Consider the following 27,844-nt stretch of genomic DNA (forward strand, 5'->3'; position numbering starts at 1 on the left):
AGACTTATTAAGTAGGTTCGGTATAACTTAAGCTAAACTTACCTATGAATTACTTTAAGGATATAGATATTTCGCTTAGTCTATAAGTATAAGGCTTAATATATAACCTTAACTATATTTAAATTATCGGTAATTAATGCCTAATCTTTAGCGGGAATACTTAAGGCAGCTTAGTAAAATCCTATAACGATATATAGAAAGCGTTTATATATAGCCTAGTTATAATATTAGGGAATCTCCTTAGTAAGTCGGTTAGTTTTAGTTACCCTGCCGAAAACGTTTCCTAATTATCGCTAAATTATTCTATAATTATTTCCGAATAATACCGGAATCGTGTCCGAATTATTTCTAGATAATTTCGGGGAAAAACTCACGGCTAATCTTATTATATAGGTTATTATAATTCTCCCGAGTCTAGTATTCTAGTAAACTTATAAGGATTTGGTAGTATAATCCTTCCCCTTATTCTAGGTCACCTCCTAAAATACTTTTAATACCACGCCGAAAATAAACTATATAAAGTCTTATATAGTAAGTTACCTAAGTTTCCTAAGGCTTTTTAAGCTAGTACCTCTCCTAAAGGTATTTTCTAAAGCCTTAAATCGTTAATAAAGCCTAGTCTAAAGTCACCCTAAGAAGACCCGTGCTATAAAGGTATTTCTACTAAATTAGGATACTATACTTATCCTTAAGGATCCGGAAGACCTACCAAAATATATAAAGATATATCTCTATTATCTCCGAGTTTATATAGCACCTTACTAAAGGGAGCACTAATATATATTAGAAACGATTTAGAAACGATTTAGGAACGATTCGGGTATATACCTTTTTCCGAGTTTTAACTATACTATACCTAAATAATTTCTGTTTACTCTATACCGCCGATATATTTATAGTTAGTATTAACGAAAAAGGAAGTTATATTAGAAAACTTTTATTATTTTACCTATTTCTTAAAAAAGCAGATTACTATATAGTTATATCGTGATTAGTATAAGTGCTAGATATACTAATATAGGCTATTAGAATCTTCTCTATAACTATAGGTAATAAGGTAGTATACTTATATATATTCGTTAGTTTACCTCTTTTACCTACTCTAAAGCTAAAGTAAGACCTTAACCGCCTTAAGGAAAGAGGATAATCTGCTACTTACGAATAATATACCGAAGGTAATCGGTATTCGTAAGGCTAGTATAAATACCTATAATCGTCTTACCTTTAAATTCTGCCACGAATTACCTAAGTTTACTCGACTTAAGGAACGCGTTTAGTATAGTTATCGGTTTATTAATTTTCGGGAGTACTCGAGTAATACTATTAATAACTAATAAAGGGGCTTTTAAAGGCGGTAGGGGAGGGTAGATGTATATTCTATATAAGGTTATAATAATCCACGGTATTATATTAAGATCGTATAGTATAAAAAATCGAAATTCGACGTTGTATTTTCGCCGTTAGATTTCTCTAGGTCCCGCGATATACACCTTATCTATATAAGAGAGTTAGAGTATAAGTGAAATATAGTCTCCAAATCGTTTCCGAATTATTCCTGAATCGTTTCTAAATAATTTCGGGAATTATATACTATATATCCTTCGTTTTCTACGGTTTATTATAAAAAAGTAGTAGTTCTTATCAGGATTCGCTAGTATTCCGTGCACTATTAGATTAAAAGTCTATCTAATAAGGTCTATATAAGGGTAAAAGACCGAAGGAATAATCGCGAGAAAGTAATAACGCGTTATTTCGCCTAGTAACTAAGACTAGCACCGTATACGATATTATTAAAAGTCGGTAAGGTGCTATAATTAATTAGAAATAATTCGAGATAACGTAAATACCGAAAATATTATACTTATATAGTAGATACTAAAGTCCACGACTAGAATACACGTTTCTTCCCGGTCTATATAAATAGTCCTTTTACTGAATCTTCCTTTTACTGCCTATACCTACCTAAAATAATATTAGTACCTATACTTCTTAATCTAAACGCGTTTTACTTACCCTAAAGCCTTTTTCTGTATAGTAAACTCCTTAACTTCGGATCTTCTTACACTAATTTAATTAAACAGCTATAGTATAATACTTTCGTAATAAAAGTCTAATTCTAAAAGATATTAGTAAGCTTTACCGCCTTAATAGGTATAAGTATAGCGGAAAACTAGTATATCTCTAAGTATAGCACTAATAGCCCGAAAACCTAGTTATTTTCGAGCTATTTCGTACTAGATCTAAAAGAGGTTAGTAATTAAGAAAATACCTTAAATAAAGGTATACTATACGATTTTCTATAAAGAATTTTTCTTCTTATTATTTAAAATATCTACTAGGATAATAACGGCTACTCTAGCAGGTAATATTTAAGGTATCTTAGGAATTCTAGCGGTATATAGGATATTATCGACCTATATAGCGCGAGAGCCTAGGGTAAGTCTTCCGTTACTATATGTAGTAGTAGAAATTAAAATTAGGATATTTTCCTCCTTAGATAGAATTTAATCTTAGTAAGTAATAAGTAATATAAAGTAGTAGTTAGTAAATACTTACTTATTTAACTTAATTCCTTAGGATAATATCTTGTGGTGCTCGGCGAGTCGGATAAAGTCTATAAAGATATAGTCTTTAATTCTTATTTTTAAATAAATCTAAGATTATAAGAGTCGTCTTCCTATTCTTCTAGGTCTTTAACCTCTTCTCGCGGCTAAATCTTACTATTAGGATCTAATTCCGTGTAAGAAGTTATCCCGAATCGTTTCTAAATCGTTCCTAAATCGTTCCTAAATCGTTTCTAAATTATTTCCGGCCTATTTTCCGTCTCTTCGTCTATTATCACTACCTCTTACTCTACTTATTACCCCTCACTTATTTACCCCTCGTGTTAATACCGGATACTTCAGGCATATACACTTATTATATAACCCAGCATAGACCACGCCCTATAGCAACTCTCAGCTTAACTATCTGCCCTACTCTGCCCCACACCTACCCTTAGCTTAGCCTTATAGTTAAATATTAGTTTACCTATAATCTCTTTGTTACTTGAGCCATGGAAGACGACGAACCGTTGAGCAAAATCATCTATAAACCACGTAGTGAGCTGTTGCATGATCTATTATAACTAAGTGGGCCAGCGTTAGTGATGATATATATAGATGCTAGTTTCCAAGCCGTTTGTTTTCCGCCATTGCCGGCTGTTGCCCCATCTACCCTGTAAAGCTGTAAACCTATTCAACTCCTGACCCAGACATGCCTTCCAAAAGGTATCATTGTTTCGCTGGAACCCCCTCCCATATTCCACAGAGCCCTTTGTCCACGCTCCCTGTTGCTGGCGCCAAATACAAAACCGAAAATAAAATAAAATGAAAACCCAAAAACAGAGATTAGAGGCGCAAAACTAGCAGAGTTATCGGGCTCATCGTGGCATGAACACCGCTAGTATAGTACAAGTGACGCGTAATAGATGGCGGGTTGTGGGATCATGAATCGTGTCAGTCGGCAGCCACCAGTTTGGCCGCCTGCGGCCTGCATTCCGATCATGCCGCATTGCTCATATCCTCTTCCTGATCCTCACCGTCGGCATCTTGCTCCTGGTCTTCGTCATCACTCTCGGGTGGCTGCCATGGCTCTTCTAGTTTGAGACCTTTGCCCGTACCCTCGCGGCAACGGTAGGAAGACCCCAGAAGCGATGACATGGCTGACCGAGAGTTGTAGAGATGAGGGTCCTCATCGTACTTCTCCGGAGCATCGTACAGTCCCATTCCGACGAGAATCTCGCCTTCCTCCTCAGCTTCATCGAGCGGCTGGTAGGGGATAGACTCCTCAGTAGTGACGGCCGGCTGAGGCTGCTGCATCCGAGGCAGGTTTTCCGGTGTCGGCGGAGAGGTACTGTTGAATCCTCGAGACGCGAAGCTGCCCCACTCGTGTTGTGTTGACGAATCCGTCGCAAATGCCGATGCAGGGAGACTAGGGAACAGCTCTGGATAGCTTGTTTCATTTAAGGGTGACACGTAAGGAGGGAGAGATTGTTGTGAGAGGTTCCATCCCTCGGCTGGCAAGTAAGGTGTCGTGTCAATGGCGTCGAAGGGAAGAGAGAGGGGCGAGAAAGCCGAGCTTGGTGACGCGCTGCATGAGTAGGCCGCTTGAACCGGCGAGTATTGAGGTTGGTATGCCGGAACCAGGTCGTGGTCGTCTTGAAAAGCGGGAACAGGAAAGTGACGCTGGGTCAGATACTGTTCCTGCTGAAGGCCAGGCGTATGAGCGTAGCATGGTTGTTGGCCTGTTGAGGGATGCCAGCTGAGTGGACGGCTGGAGCGAGTATGGCTCGGTATATCTGACCTATACGCCGGCAGTATGGCTTGATTAACAGCGCATTGTCTTCGTCGCGCTACTAGTGATGCGTCGTTCATGAGAGCCCGTTTCCTCGATGCTATATGAGATGATGATCTCGGACTGGTGTTGGCGCTCGTGGGTTTCACAACTCGCATGGCACTTCCAGCACGCTGTTGCCCATTTGACCCCCTTGAAAGCCTCCGCGAAGCTTGCGAGAGGGCCATTTGACGGGACAAATCCTCCATAGAGACACCTGCGTGCTGTGAAAATGTGGAAGCGTCGGGATTTGAAATTCCCAAGAAAGTCGAGGGCATCATCTTTGTCTTATCGATGAACAGAGTTGATGGGACAGGCGAGAGTGATATTCGTTTATGCTCAAAGAACCTCAGGTTTGGAACGGTCTGAGAAAGAAGGTGTAATGGATAGAAGATGGTAGTAGATATTAGTATCGCTGGCAATAAAGGTGACAGTCGGCAGATAGGTGGAAGGAAGGTGGGCAAGGAGGTACGTCGTACAGTATGTACGAAGTACGTTGTATCGGAATGAGTGGAGAGGCTGGGCCTCGATCAAAAGCCAAGAGCTTCTTTCCCAAACGCTCCCAGTAGTGAGTTCCCATTCCCCTTTCTACGGTGGGCCAAAGGGAAAGAATAAGGGCAATAATACCAGGTAAGGAAACGGGGTGGTTTGGCATGTATACGAAGTACGTTGTGCATAAGGTACGAAGTATTCGTCCATTCGAGGGGACGCGGAGAATGAGGACACAAAAGTACGAAGTATATACGTATGTACCTGGCAAGCGGAGGGCATTTCGTACGATGACTTGCTGTGGGGGGACATTGGCGATGTGGATTGTCAATGAGTACGTTGTAGGCAATTAATTATCCGCCTGACGAGTCCTTGCAGGTTACGCAGGCCACGCAGGGTCAGGGCCAGGGACGTACGAAGCAATATCCCGTTGTCGGTAGCGCATCTCTGCGCATGCCTGGTCACCCATGGGTACGGGAAAGGGTGTGTGTGATCTAGTCGATGTGGGTGTGAATTCGTCTGCCTGGTGCGTCATACGGCCCGAAGAGGGATCCCATTGCGGATGTAAAATGTGGTATGTACTCGAGCCGATGAGGATCCCTTGCTGGGCTCCCGCCTTTTTGGGCAGTCTTGGCTCCAGGCGCAGTGTCACAGGCCTGTACGGACTACCTCCGGGGCGTGGGACCGGCTGTGATAGTGCGTGGGGTGGGTGGGGTGAGTGGGGCGACCTAACGGAATGAATCGTGGGCACGGTATTGAATCCGTTGCTACCTTGATTGGACAAGTCAAGGGTGTGAGTTGTTCAAGGATGGGCGGGTAATTGGAAAAGGAAAAGAACATGGATGGAATTCGGTGTGGGTGGGTCTCGACAATAAGTGGAAGGCCCTACCTTTGCTGTGCTCCTGTCCATGTGCGAAGAGGTACATACAATATACATATCTGACTGCAGGGGTGTTTAGTACGCAGACAAGGGGTGGTGTTACCATGGAACCCGCGGAGATCAGCTAGGTACATAGTTCAATATAGGCCAAATGGTGGCAAAGGTAGGGCGGTTCAGGGCGCCAGAGGGGTAGGGATAATGATGACCACCTCGAGACCCTGGGCGCTAAGTTACCACCGCCAACAGGCTTGGGACGTGTGTGGAAAATAAGGATAAGCATTGCATTTCGCCTTGATCTCTTGTTCCGGCACAGAATCATGACCATGGAGTGCTGCTTTAAAGAAAGTCAGGCAGGCTAGTAGTCTAAGGACTTTAGTCACGTCACATACAGGTCTTTCACTCCTATCAGCCTCTCTCTCTATACTCATCTTGTCCATACCTAGCCCATAGCAATAATAAAGGGGCTATGTCATGAGTGTGAGATTGTGATGAACGGGGACCCTGGGAAGGACATTTCGGCCGTCGCAAGGGCGTGTAATTAAGTACCGTTATACAACGTATTTACTCAGTCTTAATACCAAGCTACTGGAATGGGACGGTTCATCGGGACTCGGCGGCCAAACAAGGATCAGGGTCCCCAGGAGGCTGTTTCGAACCCACCCACCGAAAATGTCAGTGATGAAGTGCGAACTGTACGTACCCCCCCACAACTCGAAGTGGTCAAGTCTCCACCATGCGAACTTTCAGCGTTGGATATCGTACATATGTATGGAAAGGAACACGCTAATCCCGGGGGAGCAGATTTGGGACCAACGACTAGTACGTTGTACTCCGTACCGAGTCCATAAGCAGTAATTACATAGGTACCTACTTTCGTATGTGAGTCATGGTGGTCGCCCCGTTGTTGCACGTATATACGAAGGGGTAAGATATCTATGTACAATATATTCCTAGGAGAACCTATCCTTTGCATTTGTCCGTCGTACTCAGTATGTATCGTTGGGCTTATACATCTCGGTCTATACCTTAGGTAGGTAGGTAAGGTAGGCAGCTCTATACGTTCCATTTCATGGCTTCGTCTTCGTTCTTAAGAGCTCAGAGTATTGTACAGGTATGCATTATACGTAAGCGGCCCTTGTCTAGACCTTCCTCGCAGGCATGTCGAGGTGCCAATTCGTGATCCGAAGCATTAACCTTTCCTTGATAGGGCCTCGGCCGAACAACACTAGATACATAGGTGTAATGTACTGCTATATCGTTGTAGGTCTTCCTTATGTTTCTTGGATATACGTCGTTATGGATACCAAGTAGGTTTACATATGATGGTGCTATACGAATACCTACCCGGGAGGGGAGTTTATAGGTTAGAGCTTAAACAGAGACTTTTGCTCTGACTAGAGCCAGGACAGAGAAATTTCTGTTGATATGACGTTCTAAGACTGTCGACAGATTGACCAGTTATCGGGCTCTGTCCTATACCCCCCTAAACCCGGGTAGATTTTATCAAACTTGCCCTGTCTAACACTGGCACAGGGGCATTCTGCATCGATCCATACTCCGTACAAACGGCAGGTTCCTTACGTGTAGAAAAATAGAATAAAACAAGGAACGGGCTGCAAGAGAAGTACATACTCGACTGTTTCTCCGTGTACCCAATACGTAGTGAAGGTGGGGCGAAGAACAGGTGATCGAGTAAGGAGGCAAAAGGAGGTGCTGACGACGAGTGAGCTGCTAAGTACACGGGGTACGAATGCAGATCCTGAACCGCGGGTGGTGAGAAATATAGGGAAGTTCGGAGATAGCCTCTTGATTCTTTCATCGTACGAATAATTACTTGGTCATATACAACGTACACATCGTCATGGTCGGCCTCTAGTGCTTTCTTTCGGACTTATACATACCTACGTTGTACACTATCCGACGTTCATTGCACGATAAGGGAACCGATCCCTGACTGCCTCGCGCAGCGTTTTCATCGGGTTGGGTGGTATTATGCATGTGTACCTTGTATACCTAGGTACACATGAAAATTTGAGAAGCAGATAGGTATCGTCGCATCCACCACACCGGCACCGATGCAATGCACCGCCTTCGTCGACATTCCCAGACTTATGTACTGAGTATTTTCATCGCATATTTATGCACTCACTCTTTCTGTCGCTAACCAGGAGGATTTCGCAAGGCGGTCAAGCCTGATCCTGTCGGCGATCCAGCCACATGATCGGAGAGGGGATTTTGCCGGAACACAGTTAGTCCATCAGTAAGGTAAGGTCTACAACGTATATGAATATCGGGAGCCACACCTAAGTATGTGCTCCGTACTTCCTCCATACCAAGTACGAAGTACGGAGCAGAAATCTGTATCTGGAAGACCATGCACAGCTCGCAAAAAATGGGTAAATGAGCGCACAGGGGCGATTACCAGGACTGGAAGAAAGCCAACAGTAGGCCCCACGTACCGGACACCTGAGACACAGGCTGTTTGGGCGCTAGGTGCTGACACCCGCTTGGTCATTGGTCAGTTGGGCGGAATAGCCCTGTGTAAGAGTCGGTCATGTGTTATGGACGCTAATGCTCCCCCATACGCTTTATATTGCCGATATATACTGATTACAGGAAAGGTATATAAGGCACGTACCTATAATAGATAAGAGCAAGACAGTTTTTATCAAAATATATACATTCGGTACCATACAACGTATATATCAGGACAAGTCCAGCCTATCTTAGTAATCATAGGTTGTGGTGATGGTTGGGGTTTAGGCCCTTGAACAAAGAAATAAAGGGATACTAACGGACTACGAAGTAATTATATTAGGGTGGCAGTATCTTGTCAAGTCCTGGGTGGGGAGGGGCAGGTGAGTCAGGTTAGTGAAGGCAAGGTATTGATATTATTCGTACCAAGTATGTATATATGTTTCCCCTCCAGGTTCGTAGGTGATGGGTAAGTATATAGGTATGTAAGGTAATTACAATGTAGGTGCTTCTTGTTTCCGACTCGGGAAGAGTGTCACTACATACCTTTACCGTGTCTTAGGTCCTGACCGTGGTGCCTAGTCCGATTGGATGCTCGGCTTTACGAGCGGTATGTGCCTTATAGCGGGCTCTACCCCTGCGACAAATGCATTCTACCGTTGTAAGGTGCCTAACATACAATGTATTATTTGGTCAACTCCTTCCCCTGACGCACGACCAGTCCTTTGTACGCACATGCCGAGAAATGTGCTAGAGGTGTACGTTGTAAATAATGCGCATTCTTGCTTCTTTTGGCTCCTCTCTGGGTACGACTCAGCAAATAGGCCCGGGGGAGGGAGGGGAGGGGGGTCATTCCCTCTATTCTTTTTATTTCTTTCCTGTTCTGTTCTTTTCTTTTCTTTCTATCCGTACCCTTTTTATTGTCCGTGTCAGACAAGTCCGACAATCTTATTATAGGACCTGATACGGATAACGGATATAAGAGTCCCTAATCTCTTGCGTAGTACGTGAAGTTACGCCTCTACGTGTACTGGAGACCACTGATCGTCCACCGTGGATGGTTATGGTTTTGCAGTAGGTAATTAATGCAAGAATTCTGGTTAGGCACTTCCATGCATAGAAGTACCAAATTCAAGTCTCCCGCCTCGTAATCCGCCCTTCATCCGTATCCGTATGTACACTACAACGTACTATTCTCGACTACCTTAGATACCGGTACGTACCTATGTAGGTATCCGCCCGACCAGCCCAACAGTAATAGGCCAATAATAATTCCAATGATCAACTTCTTGTCGCCTTATAACATTTGCCATGCACAGAGCACGGGCGTCCTAGTACGATTAGCGAGTCTAGATCCTGACCAAGAAGGCAATAAGTGGCTTCCGTTTGTTGACATGATTTCGTCTGTCAAACCGCAGTTCCGCGTTTCCCACTTCATTGTTCCCCAATTTGCAATTCGAGCGTGCCAAGCCGCCTCTTAACTTTTTGAACATACTAATAGATGTCAAAGTTGTCGCATATCGTTTCTGGAGCGCTCTGTCTTGTTATCGTAAGACGGAGTGAATCTTGGTGGAACCGAACTCTACGAATAGCAAGTACCTGACCTCACGAAGCAATTATGTACTCGCCGATTCGACGCGGTCAGACCCTTAAGAGATTCGGGCCTGAGACGTCATTCTTTGTGAGTCGCCTGTCCATTCGTTTGAGAAGGGGACTGAAACAACTAGCTAGATATCCCTCTTCCTTTCTTTCTTTCTTTCTTTCTTTCTTTCTTTCTCCCCCCCCGGTCGTGCGACAACTGGGGCATGAGGCAAGGGATCATCGTGTCTTCATTCCCCTCACATACGGTTCAGTCACGAGACACAAACTGAACACACCTTTCCCTCCCTCCCAGAAAAAGTAACGACTACACGCCCACCAGGATCGAAAGGCTTCTGTGTCCTACCTACCTATTCGTACAAGGCACAGCTGGTTGGTGGTGGGTGCTCCGACCGCACATTATGATTATACATATGGGTTAGCCTTCCGTGCGTTCCCCGCGAGAGGAGTTGAAGTGACTGTGTATACGTACTACCACACTATAGCAGGGAGAGAGTAAGAAAAAGAAAATGGAGAGTTTGCTCTCTCCTCCGCGGCCGACTCGGTGCAACCTTGGTAAAACCGGTGCCATGGGCCCGAGACCCGTCGACCAACCAGTTATTTACGAATAGTGCTCCTTGCTGGGCCAATCGAACAGGTATACTTTGTAGATATGGAGATCTCTTGTTCCCTGATCAACCGACAAGCCCAGGGACGAAAAGCGATAGAGGATGATACCGATACTAGATAATTATGCGGCCTTCTTGTCTACGCTGCGCCGATATGTCGTCATGTGGACGCGACATGGCTTTACTCAGGGGAGGGGAACACCCCGACCATCCTGAGGGCTTCAGGTGTGATCGGGAGGGGCCACCACTTTCTTTACGTGTAGCGGACGATTCTTGGCGAAAGTTGGCGAAGGACGCTGAATGAATGAAGTTGCCAAGCAAGAAGCTCCCCGCTCCTCAGGGACGCAGTGATTTCCCCGGAGTGATGGATGAATGGACTGATGGATGTGTCCCATCCATCCTTTCGTCCAGATTCGCAGGCCACGAAGCCTCGTTGCGTCTTGCGTCTCCAGGATCGTTTCCCCTGCCACCAAGCGTCGTTTGTCTGACGACACCCAGCAAGTTGCATGTATGGCTTGCAGCGCGGATTGGACGAAATCCTTCCGTACGGAGTCTTCTCTTCGGTGGTAAGGGTACTCGTACTGAATTACAATGTACATATTACCCCTTCAACAGAAGAAGGTGGTATTATGTGCGGGCGCGATCGTCTGTTTTTGAAGTATTCACGTCCCACCTGTGGAGTTGAAAGCTCTTTTCAGGCGTGACGAACGAATATGGCTCAGAGTTGGAAGCTTCAGCATGGGCATATCTTTCCGGTTCCCGTTTTCGATTCACCGCCCAAGTCTTAGTGTACAACGTACATAAATTACGGAGTAGGTGCGGACAGCAACGTACAGCGGCGACGGAGACTGGAAGACCGACCCGGTCTACTTCGAACACGTCGCATGCCATCGTCGAGACCGGAGGGAATTGAAATGCGTCTGTACCCACCGACATCCTAAACCCGCTTTGCCTCGCCCATCCGTACTTCTTACAACGTACTTCGTACTTGGCCCATTCCCGCATACATATTGGCAGACAAACATAAAACATCACATTGGCCGGCTAATGCAGCACGAAGTATCTCGCTCAGAACGGTCAGACATGTCGTTGTTCTGGGCAGACCTGGGGCGACCGGGGTTAGTTGGCAATAGATTATATGTACTACCTTATCTTAAGGTAAGGTATGTATGCCATGATTACCACAATCCCCCGTGTTCCTCTAATTCCTAGGTACCTACTTCGTACGAAGTAGTTCCGGCAACGTGGCGCATGCGCCGACTTGGAAACCGACCTCGTCATGCAACGGATTCACCTCCACGTCCGATCCATGGCATGAGGATTGATCAAGATTGGACCATGGGCCAGCCACTTGTCGACCTGAACGAGTTCTTCCTCCCACTCGTGGAGTCGTGCCGTCGCCTTTACCGCCCCGGTTTCTATCCACCCCCCCTTCACCCTTACAAAGTTCCAACGCACAAGCCAAAGGGTAGGATGCGGGCCCTGTCAGCACCAGCGCTGCGTTATTAGGGGATAAAGAGGTTAGAAGCCTTAGGTAAGCTACCAAAGGTACCTTGGCTGGCGCCTTGTTGGTTCGGTCACGCCCAGGCAGTCCGTGTACCTTATACAACGTACGAAGTACACTGTACATACCTAATCCCATCAGGACCCCTCCCTCCTCTATGCAGGGCCTTGTCTAAGGTAGCTGCGGGACCTGGTTGTTGTCATGCTATCTCGTTTTTCCTTCCTGGCTTGTTCCAGGCTTCTTTTTAAGGGGGGTGGGGGGGGGGGGATATGAAAAAAAGAACGAAAAGAAAAAGAAGAAAAAAAAGGGGGGGTTTTCTTTCTTTTCTTTTCTTTTCTTTTTTTGGGAGAGGCTGGCCAACACTCCATAATTAGTATACTGACATGTTAATTATTTGGCCCCCGATCCGCTCGCCTCGGGCTGAGTCCTGTGGAGGCTAATTGCTACGGACCTCCATGTCTCTTGCGAGACCACGAAACCCCTCGGCGTTGGACCTTGAGGGTTGGCTAAATCGGCAGCGAATCGCAGCACATCTCGGGCCTCCCACCGGCCAGGATGGCCTATAAGACCATAGAGGACGCCTGCAATGAACGTGTCTCCTGCGCCTACGGTAAGTGTACTGTTGAGGAGATATGTATGGTCAGGCGACAACGAATGGGACAGGCCTAGTTAAGAAGGAAAAGGAAAGGGGGGCGAAAAGCCTACAACATACAACTGTACTCGACGATCTTGATGCAGCCACTTTGTGCCGGGCAGTACACGTATTGGACGCACGCCCCGTCGTGGAGAGACAGGCATGCAGCCCCGGCAGCACCCCGTCAGCGCGTTGTCTCCCTTCAAAAACCCTCACATGCCGAGAAAGCAACCCTGTAGCCTGCAGTCAGGGGAGACGGGGGGGTCAAGACAAATGCCCGCTGACCACCCCCCTTCTTCGCCACCCAGTCGGAGACCGTTAAGGGGTTTTTGTCTTTTCGACAGGAAACGACTCACGCTCGCGACAGCTTCTCCCCTCTTAGACAGGCCTCGGCTGAGGTGTACCCGCAATCCCTTATGGCGGTAAAAAAGAAAAACGAAAATAAAAAAAAATTGTTTCAGTCAACAGGCAGGCGCAGCCAGCCAGCCAGGACAATCAGGGAGGTTTTGGGGTAGGGGGTTTGAGTCACTCACCTCAGCCCAGGACCTGGAGTAGAACACGACATCGGCCTCGGCGGCCAATTCCCGCAACCCCGCCCGGCCAGGTTTCTCTATCTCCACGCTGACGCGGACGTTCTCGCCGAACACACTTCGTAGCACACGCATGCACTGGACTGTAACGTCCGGTATGCGGCCTTGGAAGTGCCACCACCAGTTGTCCCCGGCGCTTGTGGTGGTGGTGGTGGTGGTGGTGGTGGTGCTGCTGCTGCTGCTGTCGTCGTCCTCGTCCTCGTCGTCGTCTATGCTGCTGCCGCCATGACCAACTTGTCGTCGTCCCCGCGCCATGGGCTCGGCCACTGTCGCAAACTCCTCCAACGTCATCTCGGGGAGCTCGTTATGGTTCACTATCGTCCGGCTCCCCGTCGCCGCGCTGCGTAGGCTTCTCGGTATAAGCAGTGCTTGAAGTCGATGGGAGGTGGCGAGAGGTTGTCGCCGCGGTTATCTGCGGACCCGGAAGGCTGCGGACTGAAGGATTCTATAACCTGGGATGTTGCGCTGGCGTCTCTCGGGCAGGTAGCGGCGAGATCAGATGGAAAAGGAAAGCTCGGTCGGCGAGGAAGACTTTGACCTGAGACGCTCAAGTCCGACGACGAGGCGAGAGTAAACTAAGTGAGCAACTCCATAATGTGGATGGATATCTTATCCTTCCCGGACGGAACTGGAATGCACGGAATTAAGGAGGTTTTACCTCAGAATGTGTCCAGGTAGCACGCCCCGACTAGGATGATATGCTCCATTATGGCCAGGTCTTGTCTTGCCTTCGACTCTGCTTCCCACCGTAGTTATATCCGTATCCCTAACGCGATCGTACTGAAACTGCGGAGTATCACAGAATACTTCGTAATTACGTGATGGAAGACCTAAATAGTAAACCTGAGCTGAGCAGCTTTGAACAGACTTGAACCGGTAAAGGTCGGTTCATTAGGTATTTGTTTTGTCACCTATTGGTCTAAGATACATTGGATTAAGATACCCGCAATATGGTAATATGGTAACATACGTACGAAGTATATATCGTGGACGAAGTACGAGACCGAGTACCTCAGTGCAAAGTCAAGGTCAAAGTTATTAACGACGGCAACTGGTTGGCTTTGGCTAACGGAGTACGGGGGAGGAGGCAAAGTTGACGAACAGCTAATGACTGTTACTACTAAACATATCTCAGGCCATCCCTCCACCCTGTACTTCATTTTCATAGCCCTCGACATTCAGGTATTCAAATCAATATCATCTATAAAGATTCGAGGGAAATCGAGGGGGTCATTTTCGAAAAAGTATCTCTATCTGTAGTTGAATACTATGCAGACATTGGAAAGAAAAGTTATATGGATTAGCAGAGTTAATGGAAAGAATATCATGAAAAAGAAAGTGTAGGGGATGGGATAAACCGAAAAAAGAAAGAACGAGAAGCCTCGGTCAGCATCTTCCAAACCTTGCCTATGATCCCATGTCCGTGTCCGCGTCCGTATCCTCATCTCGCCCATACACCGACAACCTATTCGAGTTGCCACAGAACTCATCCCCAGCCCCAGAGCACGTCATGCTGCACTCCTCCTCGTCCACCTCGTCGGATTCCTCGTGAATCTCGTCGCCGCAGAAGCACTCCCGCCCGTACTCGGTACCAAAGTACGCAAACCCGTCACAGAACTCGGCGCAGGCCTCGTTGGACATGTCATCCGACGCCGTTGCTGACCCGTTTAACGCCCTCGCACCCGCGGCAACGGGCTCAGTCCGGCATCCCACCCAGACAAAGTCGCCCGCAAAAGGCGGCTGCCGCGGTTCCGGATCGGGTTCCTCGGAGGGCATGTCGTCGTTGCGATACAGCGTGAGACGGTTTGGTCCGCCGCAGTACTCGGACGGGTTGCCGGAGCAGAGCATGGGACACTCCGAGAGCGGGGCCGGGAGAGAAGTGTCGTGCAGGCTGTTCCCGCAGAAGCACTCGGCGCTATATTGCGTGCCGAAGTAGCGGTATCCTTCGCAGAACTCGGCGCAGGCGTCCAGCGTCATCTCCGTGCCAGAAGCGTATGAGGGCCCGCCAAGCGCGCGCGCGCCGGTGCCTTCTGTCTGGCAGCCAACAAGTATGTAGGGGGAGACGGTGGGCCGGTGAGACGGGCTTGCTTCTGTAGTGGTGGTGGTGGAGGTGGTGATGGTGAGCGACGATGGCGGCTCTTGTGTGCTGCTGGCGGATGCCCACGACGAAATTTCTGTGGGTGTGGGAACGATGATGGATGGAGCGTTGTTCGCGCGGTAAAGCTCGAGTCGGTTGCCAGCGCCACAGTACTGGAATGGGTTCCCTGCGCACGTCATTCCGCACTCTTCTAACGGTGCTGGCTCGCTGGATGAATGAACCGAGTCGCCGCAGTAGCCTTCATTAGATGACATTGTTAGCCGCAACCTCCGCATAACGAATGTTCGGGGTAAAAAGGAAAGGGATGAATGCTAGGCATCAAAACGTACACTCTCGGCCGTATTCCGCGCCAAAGTAAGCAAAGTCCGAGCAGAAATCGGCACACATATCGAGCGTCATGTCATCGTCAGCTAGCGCCGCCCCCCCAAGAGCCCGGACTCCGACACCCTCAGTCTGGCAACCGACGTGTACATAGTTGGACACTGTCGGCAGACGGGCCAGCGTTTCGGTGGGAGTCGGAGCGGAGCTCGTGCTGCTGGCGCTGCTGGCGCTGCTGGCGCTGGTGCTGGTGCTGGTGCTGCTAGTGCTGCTGCTACGGATTGCTGTTGTGGAGTAGAGCTCCAGCCTGTTACCAGCACCACAGTATTGGGTGCTGTCTCCGCCGCAAACCATATTGCATTCGCCAAGCGGCGCGGACGAACTGGAGCCGTGAAGAGAGTTGCCGCAGTAGCATTCCCGCCCGTACTCGGTGCCCCAATAGTCAAACCCGGCGCAGTTGGCCATGCAGCTTTCCAAGGTCATCGAGTCGTAGGCGAAGCTCGCGCCGTTGAGCGCGCGAGCTCCGTCACCCTCAGTCCAACAGGAGACGAGCCTGTACTCGCCTATGAACTCTCTATGGTGGAGCGACACGGTCGGGACGGTACTTGAGATCGTCGAAGAGGGGATGCTGGATTCCATGGAACTCGACAGTGGCGCGGAACTCGCTTCGGAGCTGGGCGACTCGGAGGAAACGGGCAGCTCAGAGGAAACGGGCAGCTCAGAGGAAACGGGCAGCTCAGAGGAAACGGGCAGCTCAGAGGAAACGGCCAGCTCGGATGAAGTGCTGACATCGCGGGACACGATGGACGATTCACTGCTGACGGTCGGCTCGGAAGAAACGCTGGTAGCACTCGACACACCGGACGATTCGGTGCTGACCGGGGTCTGCGACGACGACGATGTGGGAGAGGGAGTAGGAGTAGTGCATAAGCCTGTCGCAGGGAACGGCTGGCACGCACCCCCAAGGATGTTGGCCTTTTTGAAAGAATCCACAAGAGCCGACGAGCCCTCTCCGCTGATGATGTCGAAATCGGCCTCGACGCTACGGCCTCCCGGGATCGTCGTGCTTGCCGAGAAGAGAGTGTAGCTTCCGACACAGGGGCCCTTGGTGAGCTCGAGCGTCATGCTGTTCAGGGCCGGCACGACGCTCCCCGTCTGCGGGGTCTTGTAGTAAACGACGGCTTTGACGGGTATGTCCGCACGGTCGTTTCGAATGGCTGCGCTCAGGGTGGTTGTGCCGGAGGTGGCCAGGAGACAGCTTTGGTACCGCTGGAGGAAGACGCCGTCTTGCAACGGATAGCCGTTGCCGTTGTTGTCCACGAGGAGGCTGGACCCGTCTGTCCTGCGAATGGTGACGGTGAAGGACGAGATGCCCGAGGAGACGGGCAACTGCTGTGCGATGGGGAACCAGGCAAAGGTGTCGTCGAACCCTCTGCCAACGCCCTGAACAGAGAGGTGGAGGCTGCAAGGTCCTGATCCGCAGTCGGATCCTCCATTTCGGTTTTTGTAATTGATCGTCAAGCCCTGGATGGTGGACAGAGGCATGTCGGTGGTCCGAACGCGGATGAGTCCGGTGAAGTCCAAGCCACCGAGTTGCGGAGAAAGCGTAAGCTGTAGCTGGACAGGCTTCACCAGATACGGGGTGATGGGCTCACTCAGGGTGACACCTGGGGGCACGGTGTCGATCATCTTCTGCAGAACAGTTCTACATGTATCACCGAAGTTGGACGCGCCAGCCATGGCGGATATCGTTGCGTTGGCGTCAGAGCTGAAGACCTTGAAGTCCGAGTGCCTGTTGATGCTGCGCGAGGGGCCCACGACGAGGGGATTCTGCGTCGTGCCGTTCAGATACTCGGTGACAAGCTTGTCGTCGAATACGGCGACGCTCGAGTCGAACGAGGCGTGATCGTTGGGCGTCGTGCCCGGAGGCACAATATCCGGGAATTGGGAAGCATGGACGCCGCCGAGGGTATGGCCACATGCTGTCAACTGGATCATCTCCTCGGGTGTGAATCCCATACGCGCAAACTGGTTACGGAAAATGCCAATGGCGTTTTGAGGTTGCGGGACGCCTGGACTGCCGGCTTGCGCGGCATCGATGCGGCCGGCGCGAATGGGCACGGCAGGACCACCACAGGCGCGGACGGAGGTGTAGACGCCCAGGGCGATGAGGTCGGACATGGGGCTTCTCCTCGACAGGTACGGCGCCATCCACGTCAGCGTGGTAGCAAAGCCGGGGCCCGCGTTCTCGCCGTTGGTGAGTTCGTACTGCAAGGACGCGTCCAAGCCGCCCAACCCTTGGGGGACATGAGCTGTCGACATGTCATGGAAGGCGGTTCGAAGCCACTCGGCGGCGCTGTGGCGGCCGGGCCCGGAGGCTTGACTCGTGCAAGGGTTCACCGAGTCGGCAAACTTGCGGGATCGGGTGCTCGCGATCTGGAACATAATCTCCTCCACCTCGTCGATGCTCGAAGGCCATGTCGGATCGGCGCCAGTCTGGGCGACCACACCCAGCAGGGCCAACAATGAAAGCCCGTTGAGCTTCATCTGCGCGGCCTGGTCGGACTCTTCGCCGATTTAAACGAGAGGCCAAATAAAACGTTAAGAAAAGCGAGCGAGTGACAGTGGGTCGGTCGTCTGGTCAGGCTATGGACGAAGCCGAAAAGAATATCACGAAGAGAAAAAAAAACCGAACGGACGGCGAGCGAAGAGGACCCGGAACCCCGGACTAATGAGAGCCGGACAGACGAGGCGAAGGGATGGGAGGAAAAAGGATCAAAGTGAAATACCATAAAAAGTAAAAGGCGAAATAATACCACGAAAAGGGACAGGGGCCCTCGCTCGCTAGCATCACGAATAACGGCTCGGCCGCACAGATACCAGAGTCTCGGGTCAAGAGGCGTCTAATAGGGCGAGCTAGACTTCAGAAACTAGTTATTAGCTTGGCATAGGCGAACGTGGTCGCATATGTACTCGGTCACTAATCAGGGAACTGTCCAGATGACGGGCCATTCATTCTTTCGCCTATCTCGTGAAGCTCAACTGTCTGGAGGTGGGTTGCCAATAGCTTTGGGCTTCGTATTTCTTATGCCAGTACAACGTACTCCGTAACGGCAAGGATATCGGAGGGTCGCCGTGCATGGAGAGGAGGGTTATGGAGGCAATCATAGGGCAGGATCGGATCCAGCCGCAGGTGGGCTGCTCAGGGGGGTGGTGTTTGGACCCTGGCCAAGACCTGCATATTGCTTCTGGCTGGGGCTGTTCATCCTCATCCGTATGCCCAGAGCGCGTCATTTTATTTTCTCGCCCTTGGCCAATACTGCTAGATACTTGCTTGGGCGCAAGTCGTGCTGGATTCCAATGGAACTTGGATTGCTGAGCATCAGCTCGGTACATACAGCCCTCGGGTCATAAGAGGATGCATGCATAGGAACATGCCCAACGGGTTTCGAGAAGACGTTGTGCGATGATTGTCTTTTGGCTGGTCAGGGAATAGCCGACAACTGTTAGTTCTAGTGGTGAATGGACGGGTGGTGGCGCGGTCGTCGCACTATTGAATGCCACGGCGGATATGGTGCGGACGCTGACAGGCTGTAGTTGTATCGGTTCATCTGTTGCTGCTCGAAGGTCAAAGAAAGTACGTTGTAAGAAAGAAGAAAAGAAAAGAAAAAGAAAGAAAGAAAGAAGAAGAAGAAAGAGGAATAAAAAAAGGCCAAGCCTACTGACGGAAGCCATGGTTTGTGGATTTCGCACGAAATGGTCGAGTCAGAAGGCCCCTTTTTGCCTGCTCAATGCGCTCGAGAGGGAGAGAGAGAGAGAGAGAGAGAGAGAGAGAGAGGGTAGGGTGTGCGGCTGTGACGTGAGAGCGGACGGCGGGTTGCAGGCTGCATGACACTGACGATCTTGTCTAATAATAGGTGATTGATATTGACAGGAGTCCTCAATTTGCACTCACCTTGCCTTTCTCCTCCCCTCGCATATCGGTATGAACTGTGGATGATGGGCATTATTAATGGATCGGTTGCCGTTGAGGCGAGACCCATCCGTTTCTGGTGTAGTGGTGGTGCAACGCTACAAACGAGGGTAGAGGCAGGCCGACGAACGACCATAGTAACTCGTAAGGCATTGTCGAGTCGTCAACGTCTGTTTTGATGAAAGACGGAGATGGATGGTATCTCGACGGTGGGGAAGGGAAACGAGGGAAGGAGTACATAAGGTATGTACGTGATACGACGCAGGGTCATGGAGGATCGTATTCCGTAGTGCGACCGCCTTTTGAAAAGGAAGGAGGGTAAGGTATGGAGTAATTACGGAACTTGCACACAGGTCCTGAGTACATCGACACGCAATGCACGGATGCATGTATCTAATGATTCTGTTACTTTGTGATACCTCCAGGATATGAGCCTTGACTCTTATTCACTTCCTGAGCTGGAATCACTCATGTCAAACTCGAAATCGAAGAAGGCTCGCTCACCTTGTCCTTTGATATTGGATAGTCAGTAGGTATACTACTTGTGGACCTAAATTAAGCTAATAATTACATCTACCACGGCTATCAAGCCTGGACTCTCATCTGAGCTCAAAGTGGTTACCCCGTCTTACAAAACTACCTTACTCTTAAATGTGTGATCAAGATGTCTGAAAACAGCTTCTACCATAACAACCGTCTAGCTCGGCCCTTCGACTTGAAGTAGTCACCACCACCGGACTTGGGTTAGGGGTCAGAAGCCGTCTTTGATCTTCATTCCCACCCACGCGACACAAAATTGCAATACTATTTATTACTATTACTGTCACTGTCACGGTGATGGCTCCGAGAAGCTGATCCAGTCATAATATTCATCATGAAAAATCGTCGTCTGTCACGATTCGTCGCAGTCCGCTACGAACTCGTCCACTCCGTAATACTGACCGATTTACTGAGTATTGTGGCAGTCGGTGGACAAACGAGTCGGGAAAAGCCAAGCTAATCGAACTTACTTAGCCACATTTCCCTTTCCGTTTCAAGAAGCTCCAGCTGGACAATGGCCGTGCAGTTCTTCACAGATCTCCCATCATCGTTTGTTTATCCAATCAGTTGGTTATTCTTTCCTCGACAATGGCCACAGTGACATCACTGCCCCAAGTATCAGCCACACCCTCCTTGTCGTCATCACATCGCAACCGTCTCAACTCGTGGGACCACTGAGACCACTCATACGAACGCGCGATCTGCTGCCAAACCGACTATAAACATAGTTCACTACGAGAAAGCAATGCGGTTTTCACTTTTAGAGCTACCGAAGAGGGAAAAGAAGAGCAAATAGCCTTGCGTCCTGTGGATCGACGGGGACCTTTTAGCTCGAAGCCCCCCTCCCCCCCTTCTCCCCCCCGGTTTCATACCTCCCCAAACTGCCGGCAGCCGGCGCATGGCTTCTGTGACGGGTGGTCGACGCGCTGTAGATATTTTATAAAGGCCCTTTTCGTATTTCCCCAGGATTTTCCGACCATCGATCCCCTGCTTTATTTGCTCTGTATACAACTTCTAAGCCCTCAGTCCATTTACAGCTTTAGTACATTGTCCAATTGATTCTCGCCATTCCCGCATCCTGTCGCCCATCATGGCCTTCAGAAAGGGCCTCGCTCTCAGGTTCCTCCAGTGGACCATCCGCAGCGTCCAGTTCGGCTGCGCCGCCGTAGTTCTCGGCATCTTCTCCTATTTCCTCGCGACCCTGCATAACCACAACCTAAACATCAACAACAACATCCGTGCCGTCGAGGGCATCTCTGGCGCCGCCGTGCTCTATACCCTTATCAGCCTCATCCTTCTCTGCTGTGTTGCCGGCTTCCCAATCACCTCGTTCATCGCCATAGTCCTCGACATCGCCTTCGCCGGCGCCTTCATCTACGTGGCCGTCGAGAACCGATATGGCGCCGGCTCCTGCGACGGCTATGTCGATACGCCCTACGGCCGGGGTAGGGCCGAAGCTGACGTCCGGGCCGACACTGCGGGCTTCACCAGCCTGCCCAGCTTCCGGACTGCTTGCCGCATGCAGACGGCCTGTCTCGCCGTTTCCATTATAGCGATGTAAGTTTTTTTTCTTTCTTTTTTTTTTTAGTTTTTTTTCTTTCTTTTTTTTTTAGTTTTTTTTTCTTTCACCAACAGAAGAGATGGCGAAAAATAAAAGTAGAAAGGAAAGAAAGAAACAGAGGACCGCTTCTCACACAACTACTCCCTCTAGTATCTTCTTCCTTCTCTCCGCCGTCGTCGAAGTCTTCCTCGTCCGCCACCGCAAGAAGGAGAAGCGCTTCGGCCCCGGCCCCAACAACAACTATACCTCGGGCTCAGGCAAGACCGGCCTCTTCGGCTGGCGCCGCCGCCGCAAGGAGAATCCCGCCTTGGCCAATGACAGTCAGCTTCCCGCCCACACCCACCCCGACCAGGTCCGCCAGAGTTATAACACCGAGGCCACCGCCGTCGGGACCCACGACGCCGGCATTTATAACAAGTATGGCGAATCGGGTTACGGTCACACCAACGGCGCTGGCGCGGGCGTTGGCACTGCCACTGCCACTGGCGCTGATACTGGTACTGGACATGGAGACGGCTATACCAATGACCCCCCCGGCTACACGAACACCACGGGTTACACCAACACAGCAAAAGGAACCCACGGCCAGGTGGCTCAGGGGGACACTACCGTCCCACAGCAGGGTTATCAGTCGTATCGATACGAGGACGGTGTGTATGATCGTGCCTAAGCGCCTCCCTTTCTCTTTGGGAAATCAGCAGCATCAGAACAAAGGAGACTTTACGGAGTACGAGCAAAGATTTAAGGTGGTAACGTCAGACATACCCAGTGGCTGGCTGGAAGGGCGGGTAGAGGCCGAGCAACGTAAATTGATGCCTCAGTCGCTGGCCGGATGAGACACTACTGTTAACAACACGCATACATATGCTTCATATTCATATCACTTTGTAATAATTAATCGTCATTCAATAATGACTTCGTCGCTTAGCAAATCACACTTCGTGATAACCGTTACACTCCCCCTAAACGACAAACCCAAATACCCATGCACAGAGTCCTGGTGACGATCACCGCTGCTGTAATCGGATATTCAATTGCAATGTTCCAAGCGCCACTACGCACTTCGTAGCCACTGCACGCTATTTTCAGGCAGGGCAGTGCCTATATATGAAGTGTCACCGGCAACGTGGGGGGATGGCACAGGCGTCTTGCCAAGTTAAACCTCTGGGGCTTCGCCCTCGCCGAGGCTACCTAGTGATTAACCTGGAAGGATTCCTTGAGCAAGGCAGCAAAAAACGTTAGAATATTCGCCAGAAGAGGGGCAAAGTGAAAAGAGAGGAGGGATGACTTGGAGGGTCAAGGCGATCGAAAGTGCCTACGCACCATTACCGTCCGCACCGAAATCTTGCCAGTTCATCCCCAGTTTTTCAAGTTCTCGCGTGAAGAAGCCCTGCTCTTCCCGATACGCCGTCCACAAGTTGTCGTCGCTGACCATCTTGTCCGGATAGTTGCGCACATTAAACCAGTGCGTCAGACTGCGAAGCGCCTGCTCCAGTGGGAGCGCCGAGTCGACCTCAGCGTCGACATCGCTGCCGGCCAGCCACTCGTCACGCAGTTCGGGTCGGACGTGCAGATACACGGCCGTGATGACACGCATGTTGCTCTGGCGCCACTTTCGCCCGCAGTAAGGGACCTGATTCTTGAAGAGCTTGAGGGTGTAGAGCCGCAGCTCGGGCTGCGGCACCTTGAGCGACTTGCGAAGAATGTTGGAAGACTTAATTTGAACCAACATCAGGCTCCGGTAGGCCTTGCGCTTGCAGATCTTCTGCATGATGCGCAGATGGTTGATAAGGGAGAAGAAGTTCCTCCTCGAGAAATCCGTAATCGGCTGCGCTGGGAGCGGGTTGACTGGGTATCCTAACTCGTCGACTTCAGGCCGAGCAGCAGGAGCTTGATCCTCCAGCGGCTTGGGTTCGACATCATGCACATCGAGCACAGCTGGCCCAGGCGGCGATCTTTTCCTCTTGATTGGGGGCGGAGCTGCTTCATCCTCGCTCTCCTCCTCTTCCTCCTCTCGGGCTCGGTCTTCATCAGCAACTACATTGTCACTTGGCTCTGATCGTGATGACGCCTCCTTAGACTCAGACCGGAGGTTGCAGAAGTGGAAGAAGCTGTCTGGTCAGGTCTTTTTGTCTGTCATGGTGAGAGTCTCCAGTCCTGGACATACCTGTTTTCCAGACTGTCCGTCTTGCTGTCGACTACCTGCTGAATGTCTTGGTGCGCAAACAGTTTGAGAATCAAGATTAACCCGTTATGGTCCAGCACGAGCTGCGTCATATACTCAAACTTGAGAACGTCTAAACGGAACAGAAAGTCAGTTTGTGTGTGACTGACCGATTCGTCTAATGTCGTTTCTTACGTGATAGCTTCAGCCATTTCAACAGGAGCAACAGAGTCCCTGTAGAAGCTTTCGTCATTATTTCCCTTGACCTCGCTGCATCAAGCTCCTCAGCTGACATTGTTGCGGTTGCGGTCGTCTGTTGACCGCCTCCGACGGACGAAGGGTCTTGCAGCTGCGGCAGTCTCGTGATGCCGAGTCCGCTATTTGCATTAGGGCCTCTCCCAGCCATTCCCGCATGCGGCTGGGATTTCATTGTTTGATCTAGGACCGACATTGTCCAGAAAGTCGGCTGCAGAAGAACGATGGCCAGGGATTGGAGTTGAGGGAGCAATTCATGCTATGGCGGTCAGCTGATGCACCCAAATTCCAGAGACTAAACGTACGTACGTAGAAGCTTTCCACCGCAAGTAACCGTCGCTTCACATCTTCGTTGATGCCAGCTGGATTCGGCCCGTAGTCTGGCCCGTGCATGTCCGGCTTGTCGTCCTTCCTCTTCCCATGATGCTGATTTCCACCTCTGGCCTCTAGAATCAACTCTCTCTCTTCCTGGGTCAACCCATGGAGATCCAGATCCAGATCCTTTTCGAGGTCTATATTGGAAAGATCGAGGCTCTCGACGTCCTCATCGTCCGACGTTTCTTCTCCCCAGCCTCGCTCGGACTTGAGGAACTTCTCACGCGCATCCCACATCTGTCTCGTGGCTCGGCTCATCCGAACCCGCTTTGAGAACAGCTCCCCCGCTTCAAGGATGGATGCGGGGATGTCGCTCCCCTCCCACTTACGGCCGACTAATGACTCCTGGAGCCCAGCTCCGCCCTTACCACCGGCACTATTGCTCGTGGCATCGAGAGGTGGATACAGAAAAGGAAAATTCTGGTTCGTCTGATAGTTTTGTTTCTTACCGCCTTTGCCCCCGAGACCGGGGGACGGTGGAGGCGAAGGCGCAGGCGTTGCAATGTGCACTGGTTGGTTAAGAATAGAAGCGCCGCCGCTTTGCATGTTTGGGGGTGTAGGGATGATGCCGTTAGCAGCGGAGGATCGTGGAGGTTGATTCGGGGGAGGTGGTAGTAGAGTCGAGTTGTCAGCCTCGAGAGGAATGACGGGCTGAGGCGGGACGTAAGAAGGGTATTTGGAGGTGAGTTCCTGGCGAAATACGTGGTAGTCCAGGGGGGACGCAGTAATGATGTCCTTGGGTTTCAGGTCATTTCCTGTTTCGCTCAACGCGTTTTTGGTTTCTTCTATCTCCTTCGTGCCGCCGAATTGTAAAAGAATCGCCTTCCATAGCAGAAGCAAGATCTGTTTGGATGGGCATTAGGTCGAGGCTGAGACGGGTAGCAGGGATCTCCACCGGCCATACCTGGTTCATGGGAAGAAGTTTATCCTCATCCCACCGGACCTTGACAAGAGCAAGCGACAGGAAGTTGACCAATGCAGGGTTCAATCGGACTGGGGGAAAAGGCACGTCAGCGTAAAAATATCAACCTCCCATGGACGGGGCGTGTCCGTACGGAGCTCAGCGTGAGTTGACTCCATGTCTTCTTTGCTATCCAGTGCAACCTGGATGATGATGTATAATATCGTCGCCAAGTAATAAAGCTCCTCTTGGGCATCCTGGACGACGTCGTTTGGGGCGCGTTGTACATCATCTGACCTGTAGAAGTGTCAGCCCGTGGTTAGATAGAAATCGGTACAGCCGTCTAACGTAGCAGAGACGAACCAGAGGAACTCAAAGCAGTTTTGAATGGTTTTCCATATGACCTCCACGGCGCCAGCGGATGTGAGAAGGGAAACAGCCGACTTGATGGCCTTGAGCTGCCCAGGACTGGCAGCAGATCTGGTTTTGGCGTTATCATGACCCTTCGCTGTGATGGGAGAGGCTGTGGTGGCCCATCTGCCAAGCACCAAGTACATGAGCGGCTTGAAGGCCTCTAGGCGCTCGGCGGAGTCTTCCCCGCGAGCTCCTTCCAGACATTCTCGAACGAAATTCTGTCTTGTGGATTCACTTGCCCCGTCCCAGGAAGTCTGATCTTGGTGTAATTCCCACTGCGACTGGAAGGCAGCTTGGGCAGCATTCAGACAGGCCCATTGGGCGTGTTGGTAGACGAACCACTCGTCGATCTCTTCTTCGAGAGGGCCTAGGTCCTCGTAGACGAAGTCGTAAGCAATGGGCTCGACCTTATTGAATTCTGCCACGATTCTCCGTAGTTGCACTAAGGATAGAGAATCGGTAGGTTGTTGAGGGTTGGAAGGCGGCGGTGGCGGCATGGGAGCTGGAGGGGCAGGGGCCACGGGAGGGGTTGCTTGATCTCCCTGGAGTTGTGGGCGTCGCGATGAGACGGGTGGCGGAGGAGGTGGGGGAAACGTGACGTCGCTAACTTGCTCATGCTCAGGCCCGACGTCGGCAACCTCGCCTGCGTCTGTCATCTCGGTATCGGGCTGGTCGGAGGCAGATTCGGGTGCCTCGTCGGCGGGTCTCGACAGCCATGGGTTCATCGTCTGGAGGTGCGCGCGATCGGCTTCTGGGGGACAGGCGGTTTCGGTGGGAGACTCGTCCGGCGCCTCAGGGTTGTTGGAAATCCAGCTCGTGGACTGCATACATATGTATCTGCGCCGGGAAGGGAGCGGCTATGGAATCGGGCTGAAGGGTGCTGGGGATTAGAGTCTGTTGATAGGTCTGGAGCCGTCAATAAAGGATTAGGTATTTCCGCGAGATAGATCAGCTGGTGCAACTGACATGCCATAGGTAAGCAAAGGAACGAGAGATGAAAGCGGCGAGTCGAACTGAGGACCGGGTGCAGTATCGCGTGTCTCCAAGGTCCAGAGTCCAAAGCTTCTTCCAAAGATGCGTTGAAGCTCTTGGTTGGCTATATTAAGGTAAGGTACCTTATTAGCTTCCAGGTTCTGAACTCTTACCATTGCCCAGACAGAGTACGAAAGTACAACCAAAAGTGGAGAAGGGGATGCAAGCACGAACTACGGAGTACTCATACATTGGCTTCAGGGATTTTACCGCCAATAATCAGGCGACAGGACGCGGATAAACAGTACTGGTCCATTGACAACGTCACAGTCTGGACGGAGGAACGACGAAGTACATTTTTCCTTTAAGGTGGCAGGTGGTGCGGAATCCCTGGATGCCGAGTAGGTCGCGGGACCTCTGATAGTTGCAACTTCTAGGTCTGTGAGTACCTAATAACGTGAGATCAGCTAAAATAGAGCTTCTCCTCCATGTTTCAGAGCGTTCTCGTAGTAAGACAGCAAGTAAGGGCGAACCGAGTAGCGTCGCCTATCAAGCCCGCTTGGTCGTCTACTGCTGGCCACCGCGAAGAGCCGGAACACTATAAAAGATTTGAGCACTTACTTATAATTATGACCACAAAAAAAGAATCAGACGATGACAATGACGAAATGACTGTCTGTCAGACGACAGGAACTGCTCCACGAGTATCATGATGTTCATGAAATTTCCAAGGCCGCTTGGCAAAGCAACCTACTGCCAATCAACCAACGAAACCATCGGCATAGTGCCCTTGCTCTCGCCTTCGTATTCGCCTTCGCCTTCGCGGAGCAGGTCTGGACATCAACTTGAGGCTGAACCGGCAGACACAACCTGGTGTATATCGTCGAGAACGAGGCCTCTGCAGAATATCCGGTAGATATTTAGAAGTGGGTCAATAACGGGCTGCTCGCTTATACGTCGTACGTAGCACGAAGTATGATATCACGGGGTTCTATACCCGTTCTATTCCATCTTGAAATTTACAGTTGGAACGGAGACGACAAGGATCCTTTTGAGCTATTATAAGCTATTACAAGCTATGAAGGATCGATTGGAGGCGTCGCCGGAACGGACCTGAGTG

The 27,844-nt window shown here is 50.4% G+C and overlaps 7 protein-coding genes across 7 annotated transcripts; 2 read left to right on the forward strand and 5 right to left on the reverse strand.

Moving 5' to 3' along the window:
* Nucleotides 1-3,542: 3,542 nt before the first annotated feature.
* Nucleotides 3,543-6,631, reverse strand: SODALDRAFT_355367 (hypothetical protein; the record flags this gene model as incomplete). Its single annotated transcript, XM_028613809.1, has 6 exons — nucleotides 3,543-4,739; nucleotides 4,807-4,962; nucleotides 5,128-5,161; nucleotides 5,247-5,634; nucleotides 6,330-6,388; nucleotides 6,615-6,631. 6 exons carry the CDS (start codon nucleotides 6,629-6,631, stop codon nucleotides 3,543-3,545), a joined length of 1,851 nt encoding a protein of 616 aa, XP_028470978.1.
* A 6,018-nt stretch (nucleotides 6,632-12,649) lies between these two features.
* Nucleotides 12,650-13,759, reverse strand: SODALDRAFT_327351 (hypothetical protein). Its single transcript, XM_028610413.1, has one exon. The coding sequence runs from the start codon at nucleotides 13,442-13,444 to the stop codon at nucleotides 13,025-13,027; it is 420 nt and encodes a 139-aa protein (XP_028470979.1). The 5' UTR covers nucleotides 13,445-13,759; the 3' UTR covers nucleotides 12,650-13,024.
* A 686-nt stretch (nucleotides 13,760-14,445) lies between these two features.
* SODALDRAFT_32719 (WSC domain-containing protein) lies at nucleotides 14,446-18,487 on the reverse strand. The gene is made up of 2 exons (XM_028610362.1): nucleotides 15,581-18,487; nucleotides 14,446-15,489 (listed from the first exon to the last, which is right to left on the reverse strand). Exons 1-2 carry the CDS (start codon nucleotides 18,114-18,116, stop codon nucleotides 14,561-14,563), a joined length of 3,465 nt encoding a protein of 1,154 aa, XP_028470980.1. The 5' UTR covers nucleotides 18,117-18,487; the 3' UTR covers nucleotides 14,446-14,560.
* Nucleotides 18,488-18,573: 86 nt separating this feature from the next.
* On the reverse strand, nucleotides 18,574-19,707 carry SODALDRAFT_327353 (hypothetical protein). Its single transcript, XM_028610414.1, has 2 exons — nucleotides 19,525-19,707; nucleotides 18,574-19,186 (listed from the first exon to the last, which is right to left on the reverse strand). The coding sequence occupies exons 1-2, from the start codon at nucleotides 19,676-19,678 to the stop codon at nucleotides 18,978-18,980; spliced, it is 363 nt and encodes a 120-aa protein (XP_028470981.1). The 5' UTR covers nucleotides 19,679-19,707; the 3' UTR covers nucleotides 18,574-18,977.
* A 1,378-nt stretch (nucleotides 19,708-21,085) lies between these two features.
* SODALDRAFT_375384 (hypothetical protein) lies at nucleotides 21,086-22,313 on the forward strand (the record flags this gene model as incomplete). The annotated part of the gene is made up of 2 exons (XM_028614747.1): nucleotides 21,086-21,639; nucleotides 21,794-22,313. Exons 1-2 carry the CDS (start codon nucleotides 21,173-21,175, stop codon nucleotides 22,311-22,313), a joined length of 987 nt encoding a protein of 328 aa, XP_028470982.1. The 5' UTR covers nucleotides 21,086-21,172.
* A 176-nt stretch (nucleotides 22,314-22,489) lies between these two features.
* SODALDRAFT_327356 (N1221-domain-containing protein) lies at nucleotides 22,490-26,844 on the reverse strand. The gene is made up of 9 exons (XM_028610415.1): nucleotides 26,719-26,844; nucleotides 25,702-26,658; nucleotides 25,493-25,635; nucleotides 25,342-25,430; nucleotides 24,372-25,280; nucleotides 24,003-24,321; nucleotides 23,811-23,940; nucleotides 22,967-23,754; nucleotides 22,490-22,858 (listed from the first exon to the last, which is right to left on the reverse strand). The coding sequence occupies exons 2-9, from the start codon at nucleotides 26,577-26,579 to the stop codon at nucleotides 22,842-22,844; spliced, it is 3,273 nt and encodes a 1,090-aa protein (XP_028470983.1). The 5' UTR covers nucleotides 26,580-26,658; nucleotides 26,719-26,844; the 3' UTR covers nucleotides 22,490-22,841.
* SODALDRAFT_355373 (hypothetical protein) lies at nucleotides 26,747-27,573 on the forward strand (the record flags this gene model as incomplete). The annotated part of the gene is made up of 4 exons (XM_028613810.1): nucleotides 26,747-26,843; nucleotides 26,986-27,053; nucleotides 27,149-27,165; nucleotides 27,408-27,573. 4 exons carry the CDS (start codon nucleotides 26,747-26,749, stop codon nucleotides 27,571-27,573), a joined length of 348 nt encoding a protein of 115 aa, XP_028470984.1.
* Nucleotides 27,574-27,844: the final 271 nt, after the last annotated feature.

This window comes from Sodiomyces alkalinus, assembly GCF_003711515.1.
Source record: "Sodiomyces alkalinus F11 unplaced genomic scaffold SODALscaffold_1, whole genome shotgun sequence".
In the NCBI taxonomy this organism is placed as follows: Eukaryota; Fungi; Ascomycota; class Sordariomycetes; order Glomerellales; family Plectosphaerellaceae; genus Sodiomyces; species Sodiomyces alkalinus.